This window comes from Furipterus horrens, unplaced genomic scaffold (genome assembly GCF_987537825.1).
Source record: "Furipterus horrens unplaced genomic scaffold, mFurHor1.1.pri manual_scaffold_5, whole genome shotgun sequence".
NCBI lineage: Eukaryota > Metazoa > Chordata > Mammalia > Chiroptera > Furipteridae > Furipterus > Furipterus horrens.
The window spans coordinates 198,522,434-198,545,761 of NW_028327175.1; the positions used below are offsets into that span (position 1 = coordinate 198,522,434).

Here is a 23,328-nt window from a genome sequence, read left to right on the forward strand (position 1 = left end):
CTCCAGATGCAAAGGCAACTGCCCTCCAATCCAATTCACGAAGCCAGGGCAGCAGGGCACAGATGTTCCTAACACCAGCGAGCCCCGCGGGGTGATTCTGAAATAGCTGCTTAGCCTTCCAGCTCGACCCCGCGTGGACAGCGTGGTTTCAAGCGCCCCGCTGACACAATCAGCACCTCCAAGCAATTGCAACCAGCTGTTCGGAGGAAAGTAAGAGACACACGCCAGAAAGCAAAGTATGAAGTATTTTAATAGCTCCAGCTCAGTCGCTGCGCTCCCAGTTCTGAGGGGGTGGCCCAGAGAGGCTGCGGCGGTGGTCTCGGCACCTAGCTCCTCTGGGTGCCGACTCGGAGGAAAGCCTACACTTGCTCAGGGCCACTGTGGCTCCCCTGGGACGTCCCTCTTATCTATGCTTTATATCGACTGCTTTCCTGGGACAGGGATGATGACTCAGTTAAAGGAGGAGACACATGTTGGCTGTCTAAGCAGGAACCGTCCGAGCTGGCAAGAAAAAGCACACTGCGTACAATACAATACAGGAGGGCGAGTCTCTGCCTGTGGACCTACACGTTACATTGGTTTCGCCTGCAAACTATCAAAGGAGGAGTCTGTCGGCCAGGGTGTTTTTGCTGCACAAGTAACATGGCAGCCAAAGTCTCGGGTGTCCCACGTCACCAGCCCAGAGTCACTATGCATCGTCCACTGAAGAGTCTTTGAAGGAAACATGAAGTCCAGCTCATGCCTCTGCCTACGGGTCGATTTCTTCAGGAATCACCGTGATCATAACGTCTTCATTGCCCCGGCGGACGACCATGTTCAAGGTGCTTTCCTTTTTAATGACGTCGCTGACGTCATTGGCGGAGGCCACCGACTGTCCGTTGATGCTGATGATGACGTCATTTTCCTTGAGCCCACCACTGCAACACAGGGCGAAAATGACTGTGAGGCTTCCGTTCCTGCTGTCTCCCAGCCACGAGAGGTGACCCATTTGACCTTGACAGAGGCACAGTTTAGAGCCCAGAAGCCCAGAGCAAACAGGGTGGGCAGGGGTTAGCTTATGTCACTTAAGCCAGCAACGAACTGCACTGTTTCCTTTTGAGATTTTTAGGACGAATCATGAGTCCCGTCCATTGCAGAAGTGCCTACCAGCAGTCGTATGACCCACGGCAGACCGAGCACCAAGGAGGCAAGGGTGTGCCCTACGCCACCTGCCATGTGCCATGACCAAGGCCACCTGTCCTGCAATGGGCGTCACAACCCAGAGAACTGTTCCTACCAGGATGGGCGGGATGGTTCTACCATGGGACGCTTCTTTTGTGTTACTGTTGCTGTCACTTGAGCTCTTACGTACGACAGCATCGAATAAGCTGTTGCGGCCCTGAATGGTCTGGCACGGGGGTCAGCTAACCTTTTCTGTAAAGGGCCAGAGAAGAAATACAGGCGATGTCGCGGTCTTTGCTGTCCTCTGTCACGACTATTCGCCTCGACTGTTACACCCCAAAGCCCCCGTAGACAGTATTTAATCTACTGGGTATGACTGTGCTGGAAGCTCCCGCCTGCTGGTGGCCCCTAAACTGAACCAGGCCGGGAGGCCTGACCGGCAGGACCGACCAAGGACGTCCAGCCGCTCTGTCCTGGGCCCTCGCCATCCCCTGGGCTGACATGAAAAGAGAGCAAGCCCCTCCCGTGACCCCCACGAACCACAGGGTGTTCGGAAGAGAGGAAGGAATTCTGACTCACGCTTCTGCTGGGGTGTCGGAAATGACCTCAATGATGTATGCTCCCGAAAGCACGTCTGGGAAGTCGCGGTGGCGGTCCTTCAGCTCCTTGGCTTTGCTGTCCCGGAGAAAGCGCGCCTTTGTTACCACTGAGCACCAGTGGGCCTGCCACTGCGGAGGCCCGGCCTCTCCTGCTGGCCCCGATTCTAACGCAAAACTCCTCCGGGAGTCCTGATTCTGCTTTAATTGCCTGCATCCTAGACTCTAAAATTCGCCGGGTAACAGCAAGAGGTGTTTCATCATCAATATTAATTTTGTTCACTAGTTGATAGTAGCTACCACTCAAGGAGTTAGTATGGGGTAGCTGGCTGGCTGCTTGGGAGTCTCAGCTCTGCCGCTGTCTAGCTGTGTGACCTTGAGCAGTTGCCTAACCTCTCTGTGCCTTAGTTTTCTCAAATGCAAGAGAGGAATTTGACATGGGTTGTTTTGAGGATTAAATAAGATCATCTAGCTACACCACCAGGCCCACTGCCTCGTGCAGAGCAAGCCAGTGAGAAACGGTGGCTAGCGTCACTGTGGCTGTGCTCATGGCCACCACCCGCTGATCCAAGCCTGGACACCCATGAAATCACTCAGTCCTCGCCAGACACCCAGATGCCTGCACTGTTACTTTCATCCTGGACAGCAGGAAACGGAGGCATTCAGAGGCCACGTCATTCCCCAAGTCACAAACCAGGATGGAGCAGAGCTCAGATGGGAACCCGGGAGGCCAGACCCCAGGCTGGCACCTCTGTTTCCCTTAGTCCAAGGCAAGAACTGATACATACCTCAGTCTTGGCTAAGGAAGGTACCAGCATTCATAATAGGTATCGAACCTATCACATGGGTTCACAATTAATTTGCAGTAAATTAATTATGACAATAATCCAGTAATATCTCTATTCATATGTCCTGCCCTTTGCTGAGTTTACCTACAACAATTTCAACCACGCCCTTAGTTACCAGGACTTGTGTGATTACATCAGATTTCTCCATCACGGGTAAAAACACCAGCGTGTTATGATCCCGGCGGCCACATGCCGCAACTTCCAGCAGCTCAGGGAAAACAAGCCCATCAGTCCTGCCGGGCCGGCATTCCTGGAGCCTCAGCCCACACGCAGCAGAGCCAGTGACCGGCAGGGCAGGGCGGCTGGGCAGAGGGAGGTGCCTGGAGCACTCCTGGAATGTGGGTTTCAGCAGACCAAGTGGTGACAGCAGCTAGGCCTGAGGGAGAGTGACCAACACTACCTGCTGTCCGGACCTGCCTTCAAAGAGGAGGGCAGAATCTTCTAGAAGGAAGGGCCTACTCGGAACATAAAAACAAACCGAAAGATAAAGCAAGGGGCCAAGGGTAACGACCCTTCCTCTCTTCCCTAATGTTTCATCATTTGAACCAGAAACTTAGCTTAAGAAGAGTAAGGTTTCTCTTTCAGGGGTGCCAGTGAGCCCCTGCTGAAGTTCAAGTTCAGTTCCATTTCAGGCATAAGACACACACATCTCGTTACCCACCTGGACGTGAGCGACATCATTCGGATGCCAATATACTTCTTCTTGGTGATGGCTTTGCCTGGTGGGACAACAAAAGGACAACAGAGGGCAGCCCTGTTGGTGGCTGTGCTGGGGATACCAGGAGCCATAAGGTTCAATCCCCAGTTTGCAGTGGAGAAAGTCAGGGTCATGGGGGCACAGACTGAGACTGTGGTCCAAATTCTGCCATGGGACCTTGGAAAGCCCCGTCACTTCAGTTACTGGCTGAAAACCTCGGTGCAGCCCTTGGTCCCGCTTGGCACCATCCTGACACCTGATAAGGCCTCCAGCCTTCATATGAATCCAGATGTGGCCCCAGCCCTCTGCCCTGCTCTGGATGCCTGAGAGAGCCTCTTACCTGGTCTCCCAACTGCCACCTGCCCCTTCAGGAGAGTCACCGCCCAGCCCTGTGAGTGACCTTTCAAAGACATCAACCAGATCATGAACTCCGCTGTCCTCCCTGCAGTGCACATGCAACGCCAGCCCCTCACCGTGGCCGGCGGCGACCCTGGCTGGTGTGGCCCCACACCCGCGTGTTCACTGCGTCCGGCTGCAAGGCCCACTCCCGGGTCCCGTGCTCCCTGCGCTGTGCCCAGGGCAGTGGCTGGGGACCTGCTGGTCCTCTGTCAGATGCCCCCCAACCCCCTCCCTGCCGGCTCCCTGTCCTTCAGGTCTCGGCTTAGAAGGCATTTCCAGCCCCACTCTCTCCACTGGCTGCCCCTCCCCGCTTGCTCCCTAACCACTCCGCTGCTTCCTGCTCTGGGAAGCTCTCGTCCCTGCCTCGCAGCCTTCTCCTCAGTAAAATGGGACTAATAACTCCCACCTGACGGGCAAAGGCATTAAATGACACCAGTGAGTAACACACTGAACTGGTGCTTAGAAACCACCCAGGACCAGACCTGTGCACACATTTACTGTGTGAAACGTCTATGAACACAGATCAAAAACGGCGAATCTTTAGGACCTCCTTCCAGGGGCTTCACCACGTGCAGAGCTTTCCTTCCTGACTAAGAGCCTGGGGGTGGGGGGTCTTCAGGTGTGTCGTTCTCCTGCCCCAAGTCCCGGAGGGAAGGCCAAGCCTCGGGCCTGCCTCTCCGCTGGCTGGGGGGGTGGGGGGGGGTCCCTCGTTAGTTACCTTTGGCCTGCCGATCGTGGGACTCTGTTAGGAACTTTTTAATCTTGTCGGAGGGGATGGCGAAGGAGATTCCAGCGGTCACTTTCAGAGTGTTGATGCCGATCACCTCACCGTCCTGAAAAGCAAGGCAGAAAGGGCTTACTGCGCCCAGAGGTTTACCTGAAGACGCGCTCCAAGAGCGAGCGGAGGATGCGTGTGGAAGAAGTCTCTGAGTGGGTGGGGGGAGCTGGCGGAAGGGGGCTCCGGGGCCCCAGGGGCCAGGCAACCTTAGGCAGCATGAAGCCTCACTCTGCAAGGGGAGACCGGCACCCACTCTGGGCTCGTCCTCAGGGACCACCATGCAATAAACACTGCCCTGAACAGACAGTTTGGTGACACGCATTTGCTCTCTTCACGGGGAATGGTCCCCAACCTCCCCGTCCTGTCCTTTAGGGGGCTGTGCACGCCCTCCTGCGGCTCCCATTCCCCGTTGGCCTTCGGATTCCCCTGCTGCTGTCGGGAGGATCAGGCTGCCCGGCTTCATTCCCAGAAAATGCAGTCTCAGACAGCAGCCCCAGGGCAGACGGGGGTGGGGGTGGGGAGGGGGGTGCACAATGGCCTCATTTCCTCCGCTTGTCTCGGACTAGCTTGAAGTCATGGAAGAAGCGGGTTTACAGGGTGTGCTTTGATTCAAGATAAATCCAGCTTAGCCAACGCTCCTCCGTCGGAAATGATCCTGGAATAACAGCCTCACCTCACCTCACGCCATTTGACCATTATTCTGAACACTCTTACTAAATGGTTTGTTCAACTCAGGCTTGAACGGGAAACCGGCCAGGAGGGTATAAATCACGCCTCGCACACTTCCCGTAGCACTGAGAATTCAGTCGCCAGCCCGGAGGGACCCTGCAGGAGACACTGCCGCCCCGCTAAAGGTGGCCTCAGTCGCGTCACTTGTAGATGAGAGCTGAGCTGGAGGGACTTTGAGCTGTGCCCTGGCTCTGAGGCTGAAGGGACAGCTCTGACAGTGGGGGAACTCTTCATTCCAGCCAGGCCTTCCGGGAGGGCTCCTGGCCAAGACAAAGGCTGGGGACAAGCCAAGACAGTCCTCCAGCAGTCTGGAGACTTCATCTGAAGGGGGTGTCTTTCTGGGACAGGCCAGAACTGCTGATGCCATCAGAACAGGGGCCTGCACCTTCAGCTACTCCGGCAGGGCACCCGAATGCCACTGCATTTACTGGTGACTTGGAAACACAGCAGGTGCCCCGGCATAACTTCCAACCTTTGAGTCTGGCATACCTTACTCTGTCCAGAAAGCTAAGAAGGGTAATTTGCAGGAATACATTCACAGATTTCATGCTGAAAGAATGAATATGCGGGCAAGTTCATGTCTGAAAAGAAAGCAAAAAAAAAAAAAAAAGAAGAAGCAAGTACACAGATTTTTAAAAAGGGCCTTACCAGGTTTACCAATGGGCCTCCGGAGTTTCCATACTGAAATGAAGCAAAAATTAAAAGGTTAGAGTTTGGACCCTTCCAAGCTCCGATCTACTGTCCTGCCTGGCAGGCTCCTGAGGGCAGGTTCTTTCCTGCGATGTGTTCCTGTCACCCTAATATTTTGCTGGGGGGAAAAAAGGGACCTTAACCATTTTCAGAAAGTTTTAGATATGCTATAAATAATTTTTTCTCTTTTTTGCTCCACAGCTCAGAGGCCAGCTGTGAACTCCCTGCAATTTTCTCTTGGGAGCAGCCCGACGGCCCACTGCTGCCACCTGGCATTGCAGCCTGCGCGGCCCCTGCCTGTGGGACCCCAACTTTGCTGCTGGGGCGGGAAACCCACATGGCTTGTTCTCTGTCCGTGGCTTCACGCAGACCGCCAGAAAGCTTGGGAATAAAACCTGTCAGAGGCAGCAAGTGCAGAAAACATGCTGTGTTTCTTATTTATCAGGCAGACGTAGGGGAATAAAACCATTGCTTTTTACAGACGTCAATCCTATGGGGACACAACCGAAGTGGAAAATGTGATTTTAAAAAGACTCCACTTAGGAGACTGTGGCGTGACCCCTGGCCTCACCAGCATCTAACAGTGGAGGGGTAACACTCAGGCTGCACCCCAAGGCACAGCAACTACCCCCGGCACTGCCGGGCATGTGCCAGGGTGAGCGTCCCCCCAGCCACCAGGCTGCCAAAGAAGCTCCCCTGGGGGTCTGCTGCCCCTGGAGGAAGGGCCGCTCCTCCAGGCTGCAGACCTCAACAACTCTAAAGCCCCCTTCGCAGCAGACCCTGGAGGTGGCTAAAGGGCGGAGGAGCAGCCCGCAGTCTCATCTGCTCTAGGGCTTCAGGGGGAGCTGAGGATCCGCCCCCACCCCCACCCCAGGTTACTAAGCCTGACTTTCCAAACACCTGCCCGACCCAAGCAGGCTGCAGCGGCCAGGCTCACATTGATGATGGCATCTGTCTGGATGTAGTCCATGTCTGAGTTCCGGAGCCCCAGCTCTTTGCCGCCGCGCTGGGTGGTGCTGACGATGCCGGTGGTGACCGTGTTTTGAAGAGAAAACGGGCTTCCGATGGCGACCACGAACTCCCCCGGCCGCAGCTCCGAGGAGCGGCCAAGCAGCAGCACCGGCAGCTTTCCCTGGAACCACAAGGCTGGCGTTGCTGCGCTCAGTTAGCAGAACGGATACGCGCACGGATGTCACGGAAGCCGAGCCATGGCGGGCACTCATGGACACCATGCCTTGCAGGAGCCTGGGCCAGCCCTGCGTCCCTTTGGGAGACGCGGGGCCACACGGCCTGTCCCGCATGCCTGCCATCACCGAGCATGGCAGCCACATGCCAACGAAACCGTGGGAAGGTTACTGGAGGCCACCGCAGGGTCTCGGCACATCCGGAAGCTATCAGCACAGACCTGCCCTGAAACCCTGAGGCCAGGAGACAGAGGGGACACGTTCCAGATTTGGGGCAAGGCTGCCTGGGCTGATCTTACAGTGCAGAGCCCAGGGAGGACCCCCAAGCCTGCGCACCGCCGGGTGGAAGGGACAGGCTGGAGCTGACCCCACTTCTCACAGGCGCATCCTCCCGAGCCCTGGGCAGCCGGGGGCACTGAGGGCCGGGGCTGCACTGACTCAGCCCGCTCGTCCTGTGCCGAGTACGTGGCCATTCCGGTGAGGGGCAGGGGTGGGGCTGGGACGGCAGGGCACCCAGGACCCCAGGCGCCAAGACCCCAGAGGTGGGCGCTCTCCTTGTCAGGAAGGGTCCTCCGTTACCACCTGCGCCCCTGGCCCGGGCAGGCAGATCCTGGATGTCCTGTGAAGGCTGAGCAGACTCGAAGCCCCAGATGAGCGCACGAGATCAAGTTCAAACCAAAACGGGGCAAAAAAAAAGAAGCCAGTTCCAGTCACCAGGCCAAAAAGAGCTGGGCTTCTATCAGGGGAGGCCCTAGGCCTGCCCCACCTCCCTTCCTCCCCAGGGCCTTTGGCCTTTGTTCTCGGAGGCAAAACAAGCCCAAACCTTGAGGACCAGGCCCAGAAAGCAGAGATCTAGCCCAGGCCTCATGCTAAATGCAAAGCAGGAGTCCTCCTGTCTGTCCGCCGCGAAGAAGAAAGAAGCAAGGGGTCCGGAGGCGGGGGGAACCAGCGGTGGCTTCAGCGTGTCCTCCGCCAGGGATGGGGACGTCACCAGCTGAAGAGGTGGGGTGACCAGGGGGCCCATTTCACAGATGAAGAAACCGAGGCTCTGAGCCACTGGATCATTCGAGACAGAGAAGGGACTTCAACCTGTGACCGTGGCCCCAGGCTTTCTCACCCACCACACACAGCAGCACCTCACCACAGAGACCCCCCGCCCCACCCCCATTAGGAAAGTGCTGTTCTGGAAGCTGCTGGGCCAGCCAGGCCGTGGGGGAAGAAAGGAACGCCCAGAGGGAGGACCTGAGACCTAAACGTGACTTTAAGGGACGCGCCTCGGACCGCACGTCTCAACACAGTGGTTGAGAACACAGGCCCCTGGCCAGGCTGCCCGATGAGGTCCGGCCTGAGAGGCCAGCCCTGGGTCCTCCGTGTCCATCTTGTCAGTGAGTTGTGAGAAGTCAGTGACTTAAGATCAGGACAGCTCCCACGTAAGCGGTCATGTAAGCATCATCTAAGTGTTGGCTAGTGTTAGTAGCGTCGGGGTTTGTGCAGACCCAATGGCGGAAACCTCGCCAAGTCAACTCCCACAAGCTAGTCTGGGTCACCCAGCCCCTCAGCCAGGAGAAGGCTGGAGGCACCGGTCTGTCCTGCCCGTGACCCTTTGACCTCGGGGTCGCCTGAGGCCAGAGCGCATGGTGCTGCTCTGGAGGGGGGCAGGCCTGCAGCTGCGCATGCTCCCAGCAGTCAGCGCCCAGGCGCCCCAGCGAGCTCAGCACTGCCTGTTTACCCTGGGCCCACGCCAGCCGCCCCTGCCAGCGATGACCTCACCCCACAGTCGCAGCACAGCGGGTGGGCGGGAGAGAGTCCGGGCCTGTGACGGGGCGGCCCACCAGGGACACTACCGCTCCTTCAGGGCCTGGGAACAGCCTTCGGGGCTGGGTTTGAGGCGTGAGCACGGGGACACAGCCGGGAAGGCTCCGGGGCCTGGGGCTGCCCAAGATAGCAGTTGCTTTTCCCCAACTTCAGTGCACGTGACCAAGTTCAAACCCAGAAAGGTGGGCTTGGCCCCCATCAGCACAGCCGCAAGCTGGGAACCACATCACAAAGTTACTTGCCAGAGAGCCCGTGGACAAGCGTGGCCCCAGAGCAGCGAAGTCATCATATTCGGGTGACCACGCGGGGCTGGACAAGTGAGCATCAGCGATCCAGCCTCAAGATCCCTGAAAACCAATCCTCACTGAATACAGAGGAAGGAGTGCAGGTGACAAGGGCCAGCGAGTCCCAGCTGCGCCAGTGGGCAACGCCGATCCTCCCCTTGTGAATGCTTATTCACGCAAACATGTCACAGGTCACGAAGGACAATCGTAAGGAAAAGCAAGTAGACGTGTAACGAGGGGAGGGGACATGATATGAAGCCTGAATTGATACAAAGGGAATGAACCTTTTGCCTCCCAGAGGACAAAGCACTTGCGTGACCACCTGCAGACTCGGAGCTCACTTTCCCCGTTTTACAGACGTGCAAACTGAGGCTCAGAGCAGTGACTCCTCACGGCTAATGGGCAGCTGCGCTCCTAGGACATGGTGACCCAGAATTCTACGTGTAGGCAGGAGTCTTCCCAAGGTAGGGACATGGGACAGAGATGTGGCCCAGCCAGGATTACAGCTCTCCGTGATGACCAAGTGCCTTTTGGGGGCTAGTTTTGGGGAGCTGGATGGCCCCACAAGCATCAGACTCCCCAGTCTGTTCCAGAGCCAAGCAGGGCTCATTCTCAGCCTCCATCCACGCCTCGGGCCTGTCTGCTTGGTGCAGCTATACGTTTGCTGGCCAAATTCCTGCGCAGTAATTGAGCATTTTATTCCATAGCTGTCTAGACATACGCTCCACAGGGGGGCTTGGGGAGATGAAATGCAGATACAGCCAGAAGCACAAAGCCGCGCCTGGCCTTGACCTGCCGACGTGAACCACCGGCCGCTCATTCCTGGTCTCACCCGGCGCTGCCGTTCGCAGGCTGGCGTCCGTGCCGCCCACATCAATGCATGCCCCGGCTCCTGGCTGTAGGCGCCATCTGAGCGCCTCTGAAGCGGCCCCAGCCACAAGCCAGCCCCCCTCCTAACAGCCATTTCCCACCCCTTGCCAGAGCCTCGCCGTACGCCTCCAAAGTGGAAGGCAGACAGTCCTCCTCTACCCTGCAGATAAGAAGAGCAGAGGAAAGGGGAAGGAGGAGGCCCGAGGCCCTGTTCCTCGCCTCAGCTGCTCCCGCCGCTTGGGGGATGAAAACACAAGGCCAAGTCCATGAAGGCAGGGAGCTCGGAAAGCTCCTACGTGGCCGACATCAAGCTTCCAGGCTCCGTGTCAGAGCCAAGAAGGAGCCCTCCCCCTCCCCCGCAACTGGAAGCAAGAAGCTCAAGATCAGCCCAAGTCCTTCTAGGATGAGGGACATTCCAGTCCTCCAGGCCACATTCCTGCTCATGAGAGCGGGGAGCCTGGGAGGCCAGCAGAGGAAAGGGTCATCTAGGTTGAAATGCACGCCCGCCTGCAGTCTGCGAGCGCTCATTGATGCCGAAGGACATCATCGCAACAGAGTCAGCGAGAGTGACTTTAAGAAAACACGCGTCCCCCTGAACCTGAGTTGTCAGCTGACTACCACCCAAGTCGATGGAGAAGAGAGAACGGTAGGGGAGTGTCAGAAGTCCTGGGTGTGGACTCTAGACTTCCCATGTCTATGTCAAGCTACCAAACACTAGCTGCAGGCAGGATGTGGATTGTGAGGCCAACTTAACGCTAAAACTTGGAGGAGGTTGGTGTCTAGCACGGTTGTAGAAGGTGCCCGGCAGGGCAGGCCTGGCAGCACTGTCCCCGGGGAACAATGCCAACACAAGAGAGCTTGCTCAACCGGCGCTCACTGAGCGTCTCCGAAGTGCCTGGCAGTGGACACAAAGACCAGTGCGATCCACTTGTGCCCGCCAGGCTACTGTCTGATGGGCAGAGAGTCACACAAGCCTCAGGGCCCGTGGCAGTAACAACAGACAAAGCCCAAGTCTCCATCTCCAAGGTCAGTCATCCCAGAATGTCCCATAAGGGCTAAATATAGATCAACACCCCAAATGACTAGGGTATCCATGAGGGTGTTTTCAGTTGCAAGTAACAGAAAACCCCACTTGAAATGGAATAAGTAGCCCCTTGTTTAAGGGCAGGGTGGTGCCGGAGCTGATCGCTCCAAAGACTCAAGGACAACAGAAGAAGAGGCTCTTTCCTTCCTTTCGTCAGCTCAGCCTGTTCTCAGGGTCACAGAACAGCCATCGCCATGCCAGGCATCATGTAAAGATACGACAATGTCCAGTGGAAGGAAAGACCTCCTCTCCCTTGTGTGTCTCTGCACAAGAGCAAAGAATCCAGAAGGGCCCCGTGCATTCCTCCTCATGGGTCACTGATCAGCAATGGAGCATGAGGTCGCCCTCAACCACCCACTGGGGAGGGGGACGTGGCCCAGTGACAGCCTTAGCTGTCTCAGGGTTTGACAGCATTAAGAATGGGTGCGACAGGAGTGACCTAAAACAACCCTGGGGGGAAATGGCCCATTATAGAGTGGTGACCCTAGTATCTAATAATGGTTAGAACGGGCTCTGGTAAGTATGCTTTCGAGCTTTTTCGGGGGCCTGGGGTTGGGGGCAAGGGGAGAAGTCTGCTGCAAAGGAAAGCCGTGGCCTCAAATTTCAGCAAGACACACGTGGTCCGAGCAGAGCAACAGGCAAACCCAGCCTGCGCATGCACATCCCGCATGCCCTGGGCACTGTCGTTCCCTTGGCTTTACAACGAGACAGATGGGACAAGCACCGTGCCTGCTCCCCTCACCGGGGGACTGAGCGTCCCACCGCTGGGTGGTGGCATTACTGGGACTAGAATCCTCTGCGCTTCCATTCCATGTGTTCTTACCACCAGCCCACTCTGCCCACAGCCCAGATGCTCAGAGCACAGCTGGCCAGCAAGAAAGAGCTGCTCTGTGCCGGGGCCGGGCCACAGGGGCAGGTGACGGGAGCAGGGATGTCACACAATGGGGTGATGGGCGACGTGAAGAAGGATCAGAGTAGAGGCCTGCCAGAGCAAGCTGTGTTCCTGCTTCCCCGGGGCCATGCTGTTTTTCCAAGGCTGGGAGCCCGAGGTGTCCTCGGACAAGCCCGGGCCAGCAGGTAGAGGCAAGCCTCTCTGGGGGCTCTTCGAGGGCCTGGGCTCCCACTGCTGTGAATCACAGCGGCTGGAATCCCCTGGGGAAGAAAAGCCGGGCTGAGCTGAGTCACGGCCCCCGGGCTGATGTCTTGCTTCTGGCTCACTCTTCAGAGCCGGGGAGGGTGGTGCGGAATGAAGACAGACAAAATGTTCACGCGCACACACAAGCTCACACACACGATGCCACCACGGCCTGCGCGTAACCTGGGAGCACCCTGTCCCAGGCAGCAGGACATCTGGATTCGGTCTTGGTCCTGTATTAACTCCCTCCGTGACCTTGGGCGACTCGGACTTCCGTGGGCCTTGGTTTTACCACTTCTGAAATAAGGAAGTTGAGCCTGCGGCTATCCAAGGTCATCTCAGCTCTGACAATTGGGATTCTTTCCAGAAGACCTGGTTGATTTCCAAAAAAACGTACTAGCAGACTACAGTTAAATTGGTAAGATCAAAACGGGCACCAGAGTCCTTAGTAAATCTTTCAGACAGCTCCCCAGCAGGCTCAGCACCGACCCGTCCGTATTTCAGCTTCTGGCCACGCCGGGTTTCGCCTCACAGCCCCCGAGTGCTCATTTCACTGCGGCCTCGTCCCCTGAAGCGTGGGGACACCAGAGCAATAAAACCAACCACGGAAGCTAAAGGGAAAACTGGCGACTCTTTTTAACCTAATGAGGCAAGTCAACTGCCTCGTTCTCTTCTTTGAAAAGGAGAAGAAAAGTGCTCCCGTTACAAAAATATTTTTGTTGCTGAATCGGCAGAAGCCGCGGCCTCCGCCAGCTGCCCAGCACACTTGTTTCCAAGGGGCCGGGCCTTCCAGGCGGGTCCTGTGTGCTGAGGGTCTGCTTCAAAGGCGGATGGTGCAGCCACTGGCTGTGACTCAACTGAGTGAGTCAATGTGCCTTCTGGAAACGGTTATGCTAACCTTTCATTTTCTTGAAAAAATATGCAGTGGGGAAAATAGCACATCCCCATGCCCAGCCAGAGGCCCGGCCATAGAACTTGCGAGTCTGCTAAGGAAAAGCACACGAGGCCGCAGAGGAGACGCGGGCGATGCTGGCCTCCAGGACTGGTCTGCCAGCCAGTGAGCAGCCTGGTTACGACGGGAGTGAGCGCTGGGGGGTGGGAAGGGCGAGCAGAGCGGTGGGCTGTGGACCCAGAGGAGGCAGAGGCTGGCTGGAGCCGAGCTGCTGGGGGCAGCACCAGATACATAATTAGCGGGGTTCAGGGCAAAATAAAAATGTGGGTGTCTGGTTCATAGGCACATACAAGGTGCCGAGAAAGGTACTAAAATATAAGGTTTTTTTCTTTCCTTCCATGCTTCTCTCCCTCAAGCTGTCCTGATTTTTTAAAGTTTGCTTTAGCGTCACACTCCCTGAGACACAGAGGCTCATGGGGTGGGTGCAGATGCCGGGGCCCCAGGACTCGGGGCTCTGCCCAACAGCTACTGCACAGACCCACGCGGGGTGCCCGATCAGGGCCGGGGAGGCCACGCCAGGCATGTCCCCAGCCCAAGGGCCCACTGCCCCGACCCACGGAGGGCAGACAGCCTCAAGGGCACTGCAACTTCCTTCCTCACCAGGACCACTAGCAGTGACTGCTATTTGCGGCCAGGGGTCCCTGGGGACAGGGAGCTGGAGGCCAAGAGCCCATCCTGAGGAGGTGGGAAGGCAGCAGGAGGAGAAGCGTAAGAGCCAAGGCTTCGGTCCCCGAGCACACACTCCACTGTCTCATGAGACTTCACTGACGGAACACAAACTGAAGATCAAATTAAGACAGAGACCCAGAGCATTAAGCCATCACGCAGGGGGCCTGTGGGTACCCACGTCACATACCCATAAAGCGTCTTTGCCAGGGGAGGAGGTGGTGGGCCAAGGGTGAGATGCCTGGGATTCAGATTAGAGAGGATGGAGGTCATCAGTGATGACAAGATCAAGGTTACTCCCAAGGGAGGTAGCTCCACGGGGGAGGTGGCTCCATGGAGCAGGTGAGCGATGGGCGAGGCCAAGGAGCCGAGAGGCCAGGGCAGGAAGGGTCTGCTGCCGTGTGCCATGCGGGCTGAGATCGCCAACACAGACAGAACTCAGGCGGACGGTGGGACCGCACTGCCACCATCTGCTTCCCCAGGTGACATATTATTGTGGCTGAACAGAGACGGGAGAGGTGGAACAGGTGGGAGGAATGGGACAGCGACGGGCATGGGAGGGGTCCAGGCAGAAGAGATCAGAGGACCGGGGGTGTGGGAGGGAGAAAGAAAATGAAACACGCTGCCCCCTCCCACGCATGGGCGCCACCACCGTCCTTAGTTTCCTTTAGGCCGGAGCAGGACGCTGACGTTTCTAATGCTCCCTAACTCTTGTCGCGTAAACCACCGAATGTCAGCAGCTGAACGGCGGAGCCCAGCGGCTGGCGAGTGTTCACGTTCTGTGGCATCCAGAGGAGGAAGAGCAGGGTCTTCGTCAAGCGGGGCGCCTGCCAGCCCCTTCGGACCCCACTTCCACACACTGATGTCACCCTGGCTGTTGCTGCTACAACGTCTGGCCGGTAAACATTTAGAACCAATGAATGTGGACACGAGTGAGCGAAAGGATGGACAAATCAGATCTTAAAACATCCATCAGGATCTTAGAAGTGGGGTTAGCCCACTAATGGGGGTCAGCTAAGCCTGCTGGGTCAGTCGGGGTGCCTGACTCCGGAAGCAGCCTGGCTTCCAGCCGTCTGTAAGGCTGCAGGCTCAGGGTTCAGAGAGGCGAAGGGGGCGTGTATACCGGCCGGACCCCCACAGGGAAGGGCTGGGGTCTCACTCCGTTTGGCTCGGTGCCCCCCACCCTCCGGCCGCTCCGTGGCTGCTGAACTAAAGGCGCACTGACCGGCTCCTCACGGCCGGTGACCACTTAGGCTTGTGCCACGTGCCAGGAAGTTTCCCAGGATATAGAATTCCTTTCAAATTAAAAAAAATAATAATAAAATACATATATACATTACCTCCGCTGGATAAAAATCATTTGAATGGTCAATGACTTGGGGCATATTAAAAGAAGTTAATTAATACATATTGATGACATACAATGGGGACATAGAGAACACTCTTACCATAGGGCCAATGGTAAGGCCAAAAAATAGATACGTCTGGCTTCCCGGGCCCTATCACACTGTCTCCGCCCTAACGACTCAGCTCCGCTGCTGCGGGGTGAAAGCAGCCATAGACGCTACCTAAAGGAATGGCCGTGCCTGTGTTTCAATAAAACTTTATTTACAAAAACAGACGGAGGGCCAGATTTGGGCCGCGAGCCGCGGTCGGGGTTGGCCAACCCTGGGCTCTAACACATCCTTCCACACTCACTAAACTGTCAAATGGCACCAATGCACGTCCCCCTTCGGGGAAGAGGACAGGAGACATTCCCAACTGGCCACCTACAAATTCACAGCCAACAGCTTGGCAGTTGCTTTACCAGAACCATAAATAATAGCGTTAATCCAATTCCTGAAGAGAGAGTGCCAGAGTGAAAAAAGGCATTACCATATTAAGAAAAAAAAGAGAGCCAAAGAATTTCCTTCAATCAACTAAGTTCTTGAAGCGGGGCCAGAGAACACACACGAGGGCCCTGGTCTGGATGGTGTGGGGAGCTGAGGCATTTTCACATTCCAAAGGGAATGCCATCGGAACAGCAAGGGGCCGGAGCCACGTCCTCCTCGGCCCCGGGACGGAGGCTGGACAGCGGAGCGGGGCAGCCTCGCCTCCGCCGGCTGGGTTGACGCTGCCTAATGCAATATTGATTCCCACCCTCCTAAAAATGGTAAAAATCAATACGGTAATGGAAACCTGGGAACATTCACAGGCTCTGCGGCATCTTTAGAAAGTTAATGGCAGCTCTGTAAGTTCGGGGAGAGAGACGACAGCCTGGGACCAGCCCCGGGGGAGGGGGAAGAAACGCCACCTGGAAAAACACAAGAGGGTAACCAAGGCGGAGCGCGAGCTTGAGGCGCCCGGTGGCCTTCCGAGGGGAAGCACCAGCGGGGAGGTGGGAAGCCACTCCAGGGCAGGCTTTCTGTTATCCGGCTCCCTTTTGCATGAGCTGGGGCTCAGTCAGCGCCCTCTCACTATCGGGCTGCCTGGGGAGAGCGGGTCGGAGGGCTGGCGTGAGTCACAGCGTGCCGGGGGTTCGCCCGGGGGACCCTGCACCCTCCTGGCTCAGGGAACTCGGGCAGATCCGCCACACACAGGGCCACGCTCCGAGACACAGGCCCGGAGAGGACCAGAGCCTGCTCTGCTGCCCCTGGGGCTGGCGGGTGAGCGGCACCAGCCCGCGCCCCCACCCCGCGGACCCCAGCAGCCAGCTCAGCAGTAAAAGGACCCTCTGAAAACAGAGTCACCCCTGCCCTCCCGTCTCACTTTTCGGCCACTTCAAACAGGCCTGCAGGTGGCAGCTGGCCCAAAAGGTGGCCAGGGAGGGACCCACGCCTGGGGGGGTGAGCGCAGAAAAGCCTCCCTCGCCAGGCTCGGCAGGCTCGGCAGGCTGCTCCCAAACGCCCCCCGGGCTGCTGGCGTCAGGGAAAAGCGCCCACAGCAAACCTCACCGCCTTGCAGCTCCTTGGGTTACCAAAGCCCGCAGGCGACGGTAGCCGCCCCAACAAAGCCATCTGTCATCGAAACCCCAGGCGGCCCTTGGGAGCTGAAGAGCCCTGGCCGAGAAGTCGGGAGGAGAGTGGGGGGTGGGGGGGCTTCTGCAACCCGCCTGGTGCCCCATCGCCTCACCCCAAAACCGGGGAGCAGCTCCCTGCACGGGAGCAGCTCCCTGCACGAGCCCAGGCGCCTTCCCTGCCTGCACCCCCCAGAGCGGGACCCTCGCTTCCTTCCGAGCAGACGCACTGACACTCATATTGGGACACCCCGTACTCCGGGCCCCCTGCCACCTGACAAGTGTGTCCCTCACTCTGTAGTGAAGCTGAACGTAAATCAGCATAGAAATACGTCAACTCTAAGCTCTGACAAGGAGAGGAGGGGGCACAAACAGTGAAATGGGGCCACCTCAGGGGCTCTGTGTCCCCACAGTGGGTGAGGGGTAGAGGGAGGGGCGCCCCATCAGGCCAGACCTGTAGGAGCTAAGATCTCTCCGTAAGAGCAGCGGGACGCGTGTGAAGGGTTGTGTACAGACAGACAGGACATGATCCGAATGTTGCAATCGCCAAGGAGTGGGGAGTTGGGGGGGGGAGTGCCTTTCTCCTGAGTGCCTGCCAGTCAGCACAGCTGGATCAACAGCTGTAGCACAAGCCATTTCCCCCTCTTACCTTCTTCAACGCATTCCCGGTATTTCTGCCTCATCCTCTGGCCCAAAGCAGCAAACAGGTCTCTTTCACCTCCTTCTCTTTATCTCCCTCTCAGCTGCAAGGAAAACACTGCCCAGACCAAATGCTGCCTTTGGATAAAAACTAAGATGTTCTGCAAACACGGCCAGGGTCCTGTTCACCACATTTGGGAACGGTTTGTATCTGAAGCTGAACTAGTTTGCCCTCAAAGCTGCTTCCTATTAAAATGTTTGCGTGCACACTGTCCTTCCCTCCTGCAGCAGGCTTCCTTCCCCGCCTGGGGCAGACGTTGGCCGGCCCGGCCCCGCCCGAGGCAAAGGGGGTTCCAAACCCTGGGGCAGAGGGGGAGCCTGCCAGGGGGGGTCGCAGAGCAGGCAAGAGGGGCCTGCTGGCTCTCACGCAAGCCTTCGTCCAAAAGTCCTCCCCGCGCAAACTCAGCGGGGAAAGCGGGTGCACATGTGTCTGCTCAGCAGGAGGAAGCCAGGAGAAGAGTGATTTGGTCGCAAGCCCAGAATGTCTCTGGCAACCTCAAGCCCCTACGGGTTTACTGGAGATATGAGGGGAGTTCCCAGAATGGAAGAAAAAGGAGGGAATTGGGGCTCAGAAAGGGTCAGAATTCGGACAGCACCGGGGGCCTCGGCAGCCGGGCTATGCCACCTGCATCCGCGTGGTGTTTGTGTGGGTGACAGCCAGCGGCGACTCCGAGGGGAGGGCCTGCTTGGTTACTGGGTGATGGGCGCCACGATGGATGAGGGAGAAGCAGACCCCAGAGGAAAGGCTGGCCGCTGCCCCCAGAAGGGCAGCTGATGGCAAGCAGCAATGACAACAGATGTCCGTGGCACTTCCCATTCACTCAAAGTGGTGAGGACAGCCCTTCAAATAACGGGGACCCCTTCAAGCGCAATCACAGTGCTGGAGGGAAGAACGGGCCCAGGCTGGGAGCCCACCACGGAGCCACAGGGCCCTGTAGGTGGAGGGCTGTCGTGCAGGGCCCCTGGGTCACTAGAAAACGGCCCTGGGAGGCCGGACCTTGGCCTCCTCGAACCATGTGCAACCCTCAGGCCCCGTTTTTGTTGGTTCTGTTCTGCCTGCTCCGGGTTTTCCTGCCCTTATTCTTCTTTTCTGCTGTTCCTGAGAGCGACTCACCAAAGGTGAGCTCCTCCGCCGCCCACTGCCTGCACGTTATTAAATCGTGTCTTTGCCGAGGTGAGAGGGGCCTCGTTCCCAGCCAGTCTCCGCACCCCGTCCTAAATAAATCCTCAACACCTGGCCATGGGAGGCGAGGGAAAGAGCTGGAAGAAGCGTCTGCGTGGTCCCCACCTTCAACTACTATCAGCAAAAAACAGAGCAGTTTGGTCAGTGGAAACCGGTCCCTCGTGTGGGCGTTTGCGAGTTAATATCCTTTCATTTCCGATTCCATTTCCAAAAGCCACGTTAGTTCACCTTCCCACGGCCAAGCCCCTTTCCTTGGGCCGGACACACGTCTCTGAGAGCTGCTGGAGCACACGGGCGGGCCTCCCGGGCAGCAGGCGCCGGTCAGAGCCACGGAGCAAAAGCTGGTGCCGGGATCCCTCCTCTCCTGCCTGGGCACGTCAGGGACCACACCACCCTGCCGCCACCTGTCTCAGAATCTGAAAAGAATACCCCCTCCCTGCGCCCCCGCCTGAGCCGTCACGGGGGCCGCACCCACACATTCCAAACGCGGGATTGCTCAGTGGGGACAGCAGCTCACGCGGCACCCAGGCCAGCGCCCTGCCTGCAGAGAGCCCCGGCTGCTGGCTGCCTCCCAAGGGCTCCGTGGAGCTGAAAGGTCCTCGTGTGGGGCCTCAGGATGTGCTGTTCCAACCCACCTCCTTCCGGTGAGACGGCCACATCCTGGACACCTTTCTAGCAGCGTTCCCAAACGGGGATGCGCCAGCCTGCCCGCGAGCTATTTAAAACCCAGCCATCCTAGGGCACCAAAAGGCCAGGCCCCATCCCTCCGCTAACGGCCATGGGCTTGGGCAGTTGGGGAGCAGCAACCTGGCTGGCCTGGAAGGCTGGGACTTCACCGCAGCGCGGCTGTGTGGCCTCAGGCAGGTCACGTAAGCTTTCTGAGCCCCTGTTTCTTCCTCTGTCAAACGGGGATAGAGACGATTATCTTGCAGATTAGGTGAAAGTTACAAATGAAGGCAGAGCCGGGCCCCTGTATTAGAGCTTATCGAACAGAAGTTATTGTGATTATAATGGTGACCAATAAACACCTCTTGAAAGATTAGCTGTTACTAGTGAGTCCACAGTAACCTAACAGAAATCACAGACAATCGCAACCTTGCTCCAGGCCAGTTAACTGCGCCAGACACAGAGCCCGTTTCTGCCCCGATGAACACAGTAAAAAAACAGCCTGTGCAGGACCACGCTGGTCTCACTGCACAGCCCACAGCCAGGCAGTTCTGCAGAGCGCTGGGAAAGAAGACACCCCCCAACACACACACCACGCCTGGCACGTCTCTGTGACCTTTTCCTGGCTAGCAACAGGACACCAACCTACCCTGAGCCTTCCTTCCTGACGAAGTCTGGAAAAGGCCAAGGGCGTGAAGAAACCAGAGCATGCGCCTCGCTGAGCACATGGCACACGGCACGCCAAACCTCCACCATCAGCCCACCACCAAGCGGGAATGCCTGATGTCCAGGGAGAACCGGATTTAATTTCAGGGACGAAGATTTTGCTAAACAGACCAACGGAGCAAAAATGACTGCAAGGAGAACACGGAAGGAGCAGGCAAACCCTTTTCAAGCCCAGCTTTTCCCGAACGGCAGTCACCAGGTTTCAGCTCTGGAGAAGTGAGGGAGGCCAAAGTACCGAATTCAGACAATTGCAGCGTGGGGTGTACAGTTTTTGCAGAAGCGTCATGCGCCCATTAGCATATTGAAAGCTCTGGGACGTTCTGTAAGGAAGAAACCCACTTGCCTTGTTTTAATTCAAGGTTCCCCAAACTTCTCTAAGCATGGAGTATTGTTTTAAAACACATGTAGTAACCCTGCAAAACCTAATTTGGGAGACCCGGTTTGTCTTCGGACCTATAATGCACGAATTTGGAACGGCAGCAGCCTCAGAATGGGAGACTTCATTTCCACCGCTTACCTATAATTTCTTTTTTTTAAACCTGTGGCTTTCCTTTATAAAAAGGTACACCACTATCTTTAAAACTCTCTGGTCTTATAGCCTGCTTATTACAGGAGCCTCCGTGAGCCCCCTCCCCTCCCCCACCGCCGGCCGCACTCGGCACCTCCCGAAGGCTGTCCTTCGGCCCAGGTTTGACTGGTTCAGTCCAGCGTCAGTGCTGTCACCGGGGGGGTGAGACCCGCTCCAGGTTTCTGCAAGTGCCAGCCAGCACCCCCGAGAGCCCGCTTCTGCAGGTGGGGGACACACTTACCTTGTGGTCAATTTTGATCAGGGCGATGTCCGCCTTCTCATCCACATCCTTGATTTTGGCTTCGTAGACAGCGCCGTCCTTCAGCTCCACTTTGACGCGGTGTTTGTTCGTCACCACGTGGGCGTTAGTCACAATCAGTCCATCTTCGGACACAATAAACCCAGACCCACTGGCCACCGGCACCTCCCGCTTAGAAAAAGGAAGCCTAGAACCCAAAAGAGCAACCGGTTAAACCCGAAACACCTGGAAACCCACTCTTTGCCGCGCCGAGGAACGGGTTCTCCAACAGCCAACGCATCTACACATCACCCTTGCACATTTGGGGTCCGTTTAACATTAGGAAAGGGAACACCAGGCTGGCTTGTACATGCATCAGAAGAATTCCACTTAGAAAATATTCTATGGGAATCTCTTCAGAGCCAGGGGTTCTTCAAACATCTGGAAGGGTCAAGAATGCAGATCTGAATAGTCAAATGGGAAAACATCTTAAGGGAGAAACCCTTATCTTCCCCTGGGAAAAAATTCAGTGGCTCAAAACGTGGCTCAAAAATAGCTCCGACGGGTTGCTAAGGGCGGCATGTACTGGTGGGCGCTTCGGAGGCTGTGGGAGAAGGAAGCCCCTCTTTACTTGCGAAACAGCTCGATGTGGACCACGGCAGGCGCGATCTTCTCCACCACGTCGGCAATGAAGTTGTACTTGTGGCGCAGACTGTTGGGGTCTTCCTGCCCTGGGGACGAAAGCAAAGAGAAGGCACTGAACAACACTCCTCTCTGCGCCGCGGTCACCTGGAGAAAGACACGGGTTAGGGGGTGTCCGAGGGCTTTGGAAACACCTGGAGGGGGGTGAGAACAAGGTCCCAGACGTGGGCTCAGTGGCAAAGGTCCTTCTGGTTCCCGAGGAAATACGCACTCAGATCAGACGGCCACATCTGTCAGAGAGGACCTCTGCCTGGCTTTCTTCCTTCAGTAGTTCTTGCTGGGAAAATGCTGAACCGGAGGCACCTGCCAATACCTGGACCCCCTACCAGTTATTCCAAACTGGTCACCCCAGGGTCACCTTGACATGGCACCCCCTTTGCCAAGTGTCCCTTCCCCGACTTGCCCCAGCACCACCAAGAAGCAGCCCTTCTCAGCCCGCTGCCACCATCCAGGGGAGGGCTGGGCTTGTTCTTGACGGGATGCCCATCAGATGTTATGGATTTAAAAGATACTACGGAAAAGCATGACAAGGCGCAGATCTCACCTCAAACACGGGGCCGAGGAAGGCCACTCTCTGTCCCCAGGGCTGTTTTCCACCACACCTTAGCTATTCTTCCCAAGCCCGGACTTCCCAGGCCAGAAGGCACAGAGGCGCCTTGTTACCGTTGGGGAAGGGAGAGAGAGGGGAATCAAGTGACCATCATTTTCTATATAAAAATACACACTGTAATTAGTGAACCCCATGTGGTGGCCATTTTTGAAGCTACTTCCGGAGAAAGCTATCACTTATCCCAACGTGGGGCTTCTAGCAAAGCCAAAAGTTAGTCTCCAACCAGCAGATGCACACACCCAGGCGTCTGATTCAGAAATGAGCCCCTGGAGACTCGGGGTCCCAGGACACCCATCTGTCCGGCAGGCGTGGTGGCAGAGGTAGTGTGCATGCAATCTGAGCCTGTTCCTCTGGCCTTAAATCCCTGCCCCCTGCCGATATTCCTCGAGGAGTCTCTCGCTGCTCCAGCAGGCCGGAGGGGCCCGAGGCTGGTGGGCAGCCGAGAGCCACACGCTTCCCCTCCTCTCCCCTCATCTCCGCCTGGCCCGCCGGCCCCGCTGGGCGCTGCACAGGGCTCGCTCCGGGGACCCGCGCCTCCGCTGGCCGCTCGCGACCACTGGGCCCCACGCAGAATCTGGCAGGAAGCTTCCAGAAACCTTTCCATCAATTTCACAGAGGACCAAGTGTCGCTGGTTCGAGTCCCAGTCAGGGCACGTGACTAGGTTGCACGTCAGGTCCCCAGTTGGGGGCGCGAGTGAGAGGCAACCACACAGTGATGTTTCCCTTCCTCTCTGTCTCCTTTCCCCTCTCTCTAAAGATAAATAAACAAACAAACAAAGGATTTTTTTTTAATTTCACAGAGGAACGTTAGGCTTGTTGCACCTGAGAACGTTACACTGGGACTGGTATTTGACTTCTTTATCGTGCTTTGGTAGTAACTCACTTTTAGCACCGTGGACGAAAGTATTGACGCATGATGGATGGGCAGTGGAAGGAAAAGAAACCTGCTGCTGGGCTGGCTGTAGATGGTCTAAGCAGCACTGGCCTGTCCCCTCACCATCCACCCTCCCCGTCACAGCTCACTCAGCAGGATTCACCACTCGCCTTGCAGGT

General features: G+C 57.0%; 1 protein-coding gene across 1 annotated transcript in view; it reads right to left on the reverse strand.

The window, feature by feature from the left end:
* Positions 1 to 232: 232 nt before the first annotated feature.
* HTRA1 (HtrA serine peptidase 1) overlaps positions 233 to 23,328 on the reverse strand; it is a 44,558-nt gene continuing 21,462 nt past the window's right edge. Inside the window, exons 2-9 of the mRNA XM_090278733.1 lie at positions 21,595 to 21,694; positions 20,967 to 21,171; positions 6,836 to 7,030; positions 5,857 to 5,889; positions 4,420 to 4,534; positions 3,267 to 3,324; positions 1,741 to 1,836; positions 233 to 917 (exon numbers count right to left, since the gene is read on the reverse strand). Coding sequence (XP_090134859.1) covers positions 749 to 917; positions 1,741 to 1,836; positions 3,267 to 3,324; positions 4,420 to 4,534; positions 5,857 to 5,889; positions 6,836 to 7,030; positions 20,967 to 21,171; positions 21,595 to 21,694 — 971 coding nt within the window. The 3' untranslated portion in view covers positions 233 to 748. The remainder of the gene's footprint in view (positions 918 to 1,740; positions 1,837 to 3,266; positions 3,325 to 4,419; positions 4,535 to 5,856; positions 5,890 to 6,835; positions 7,031 to 20,966; positions 21,172 to 21,594; positions 21,695 to 23,328) is intronic.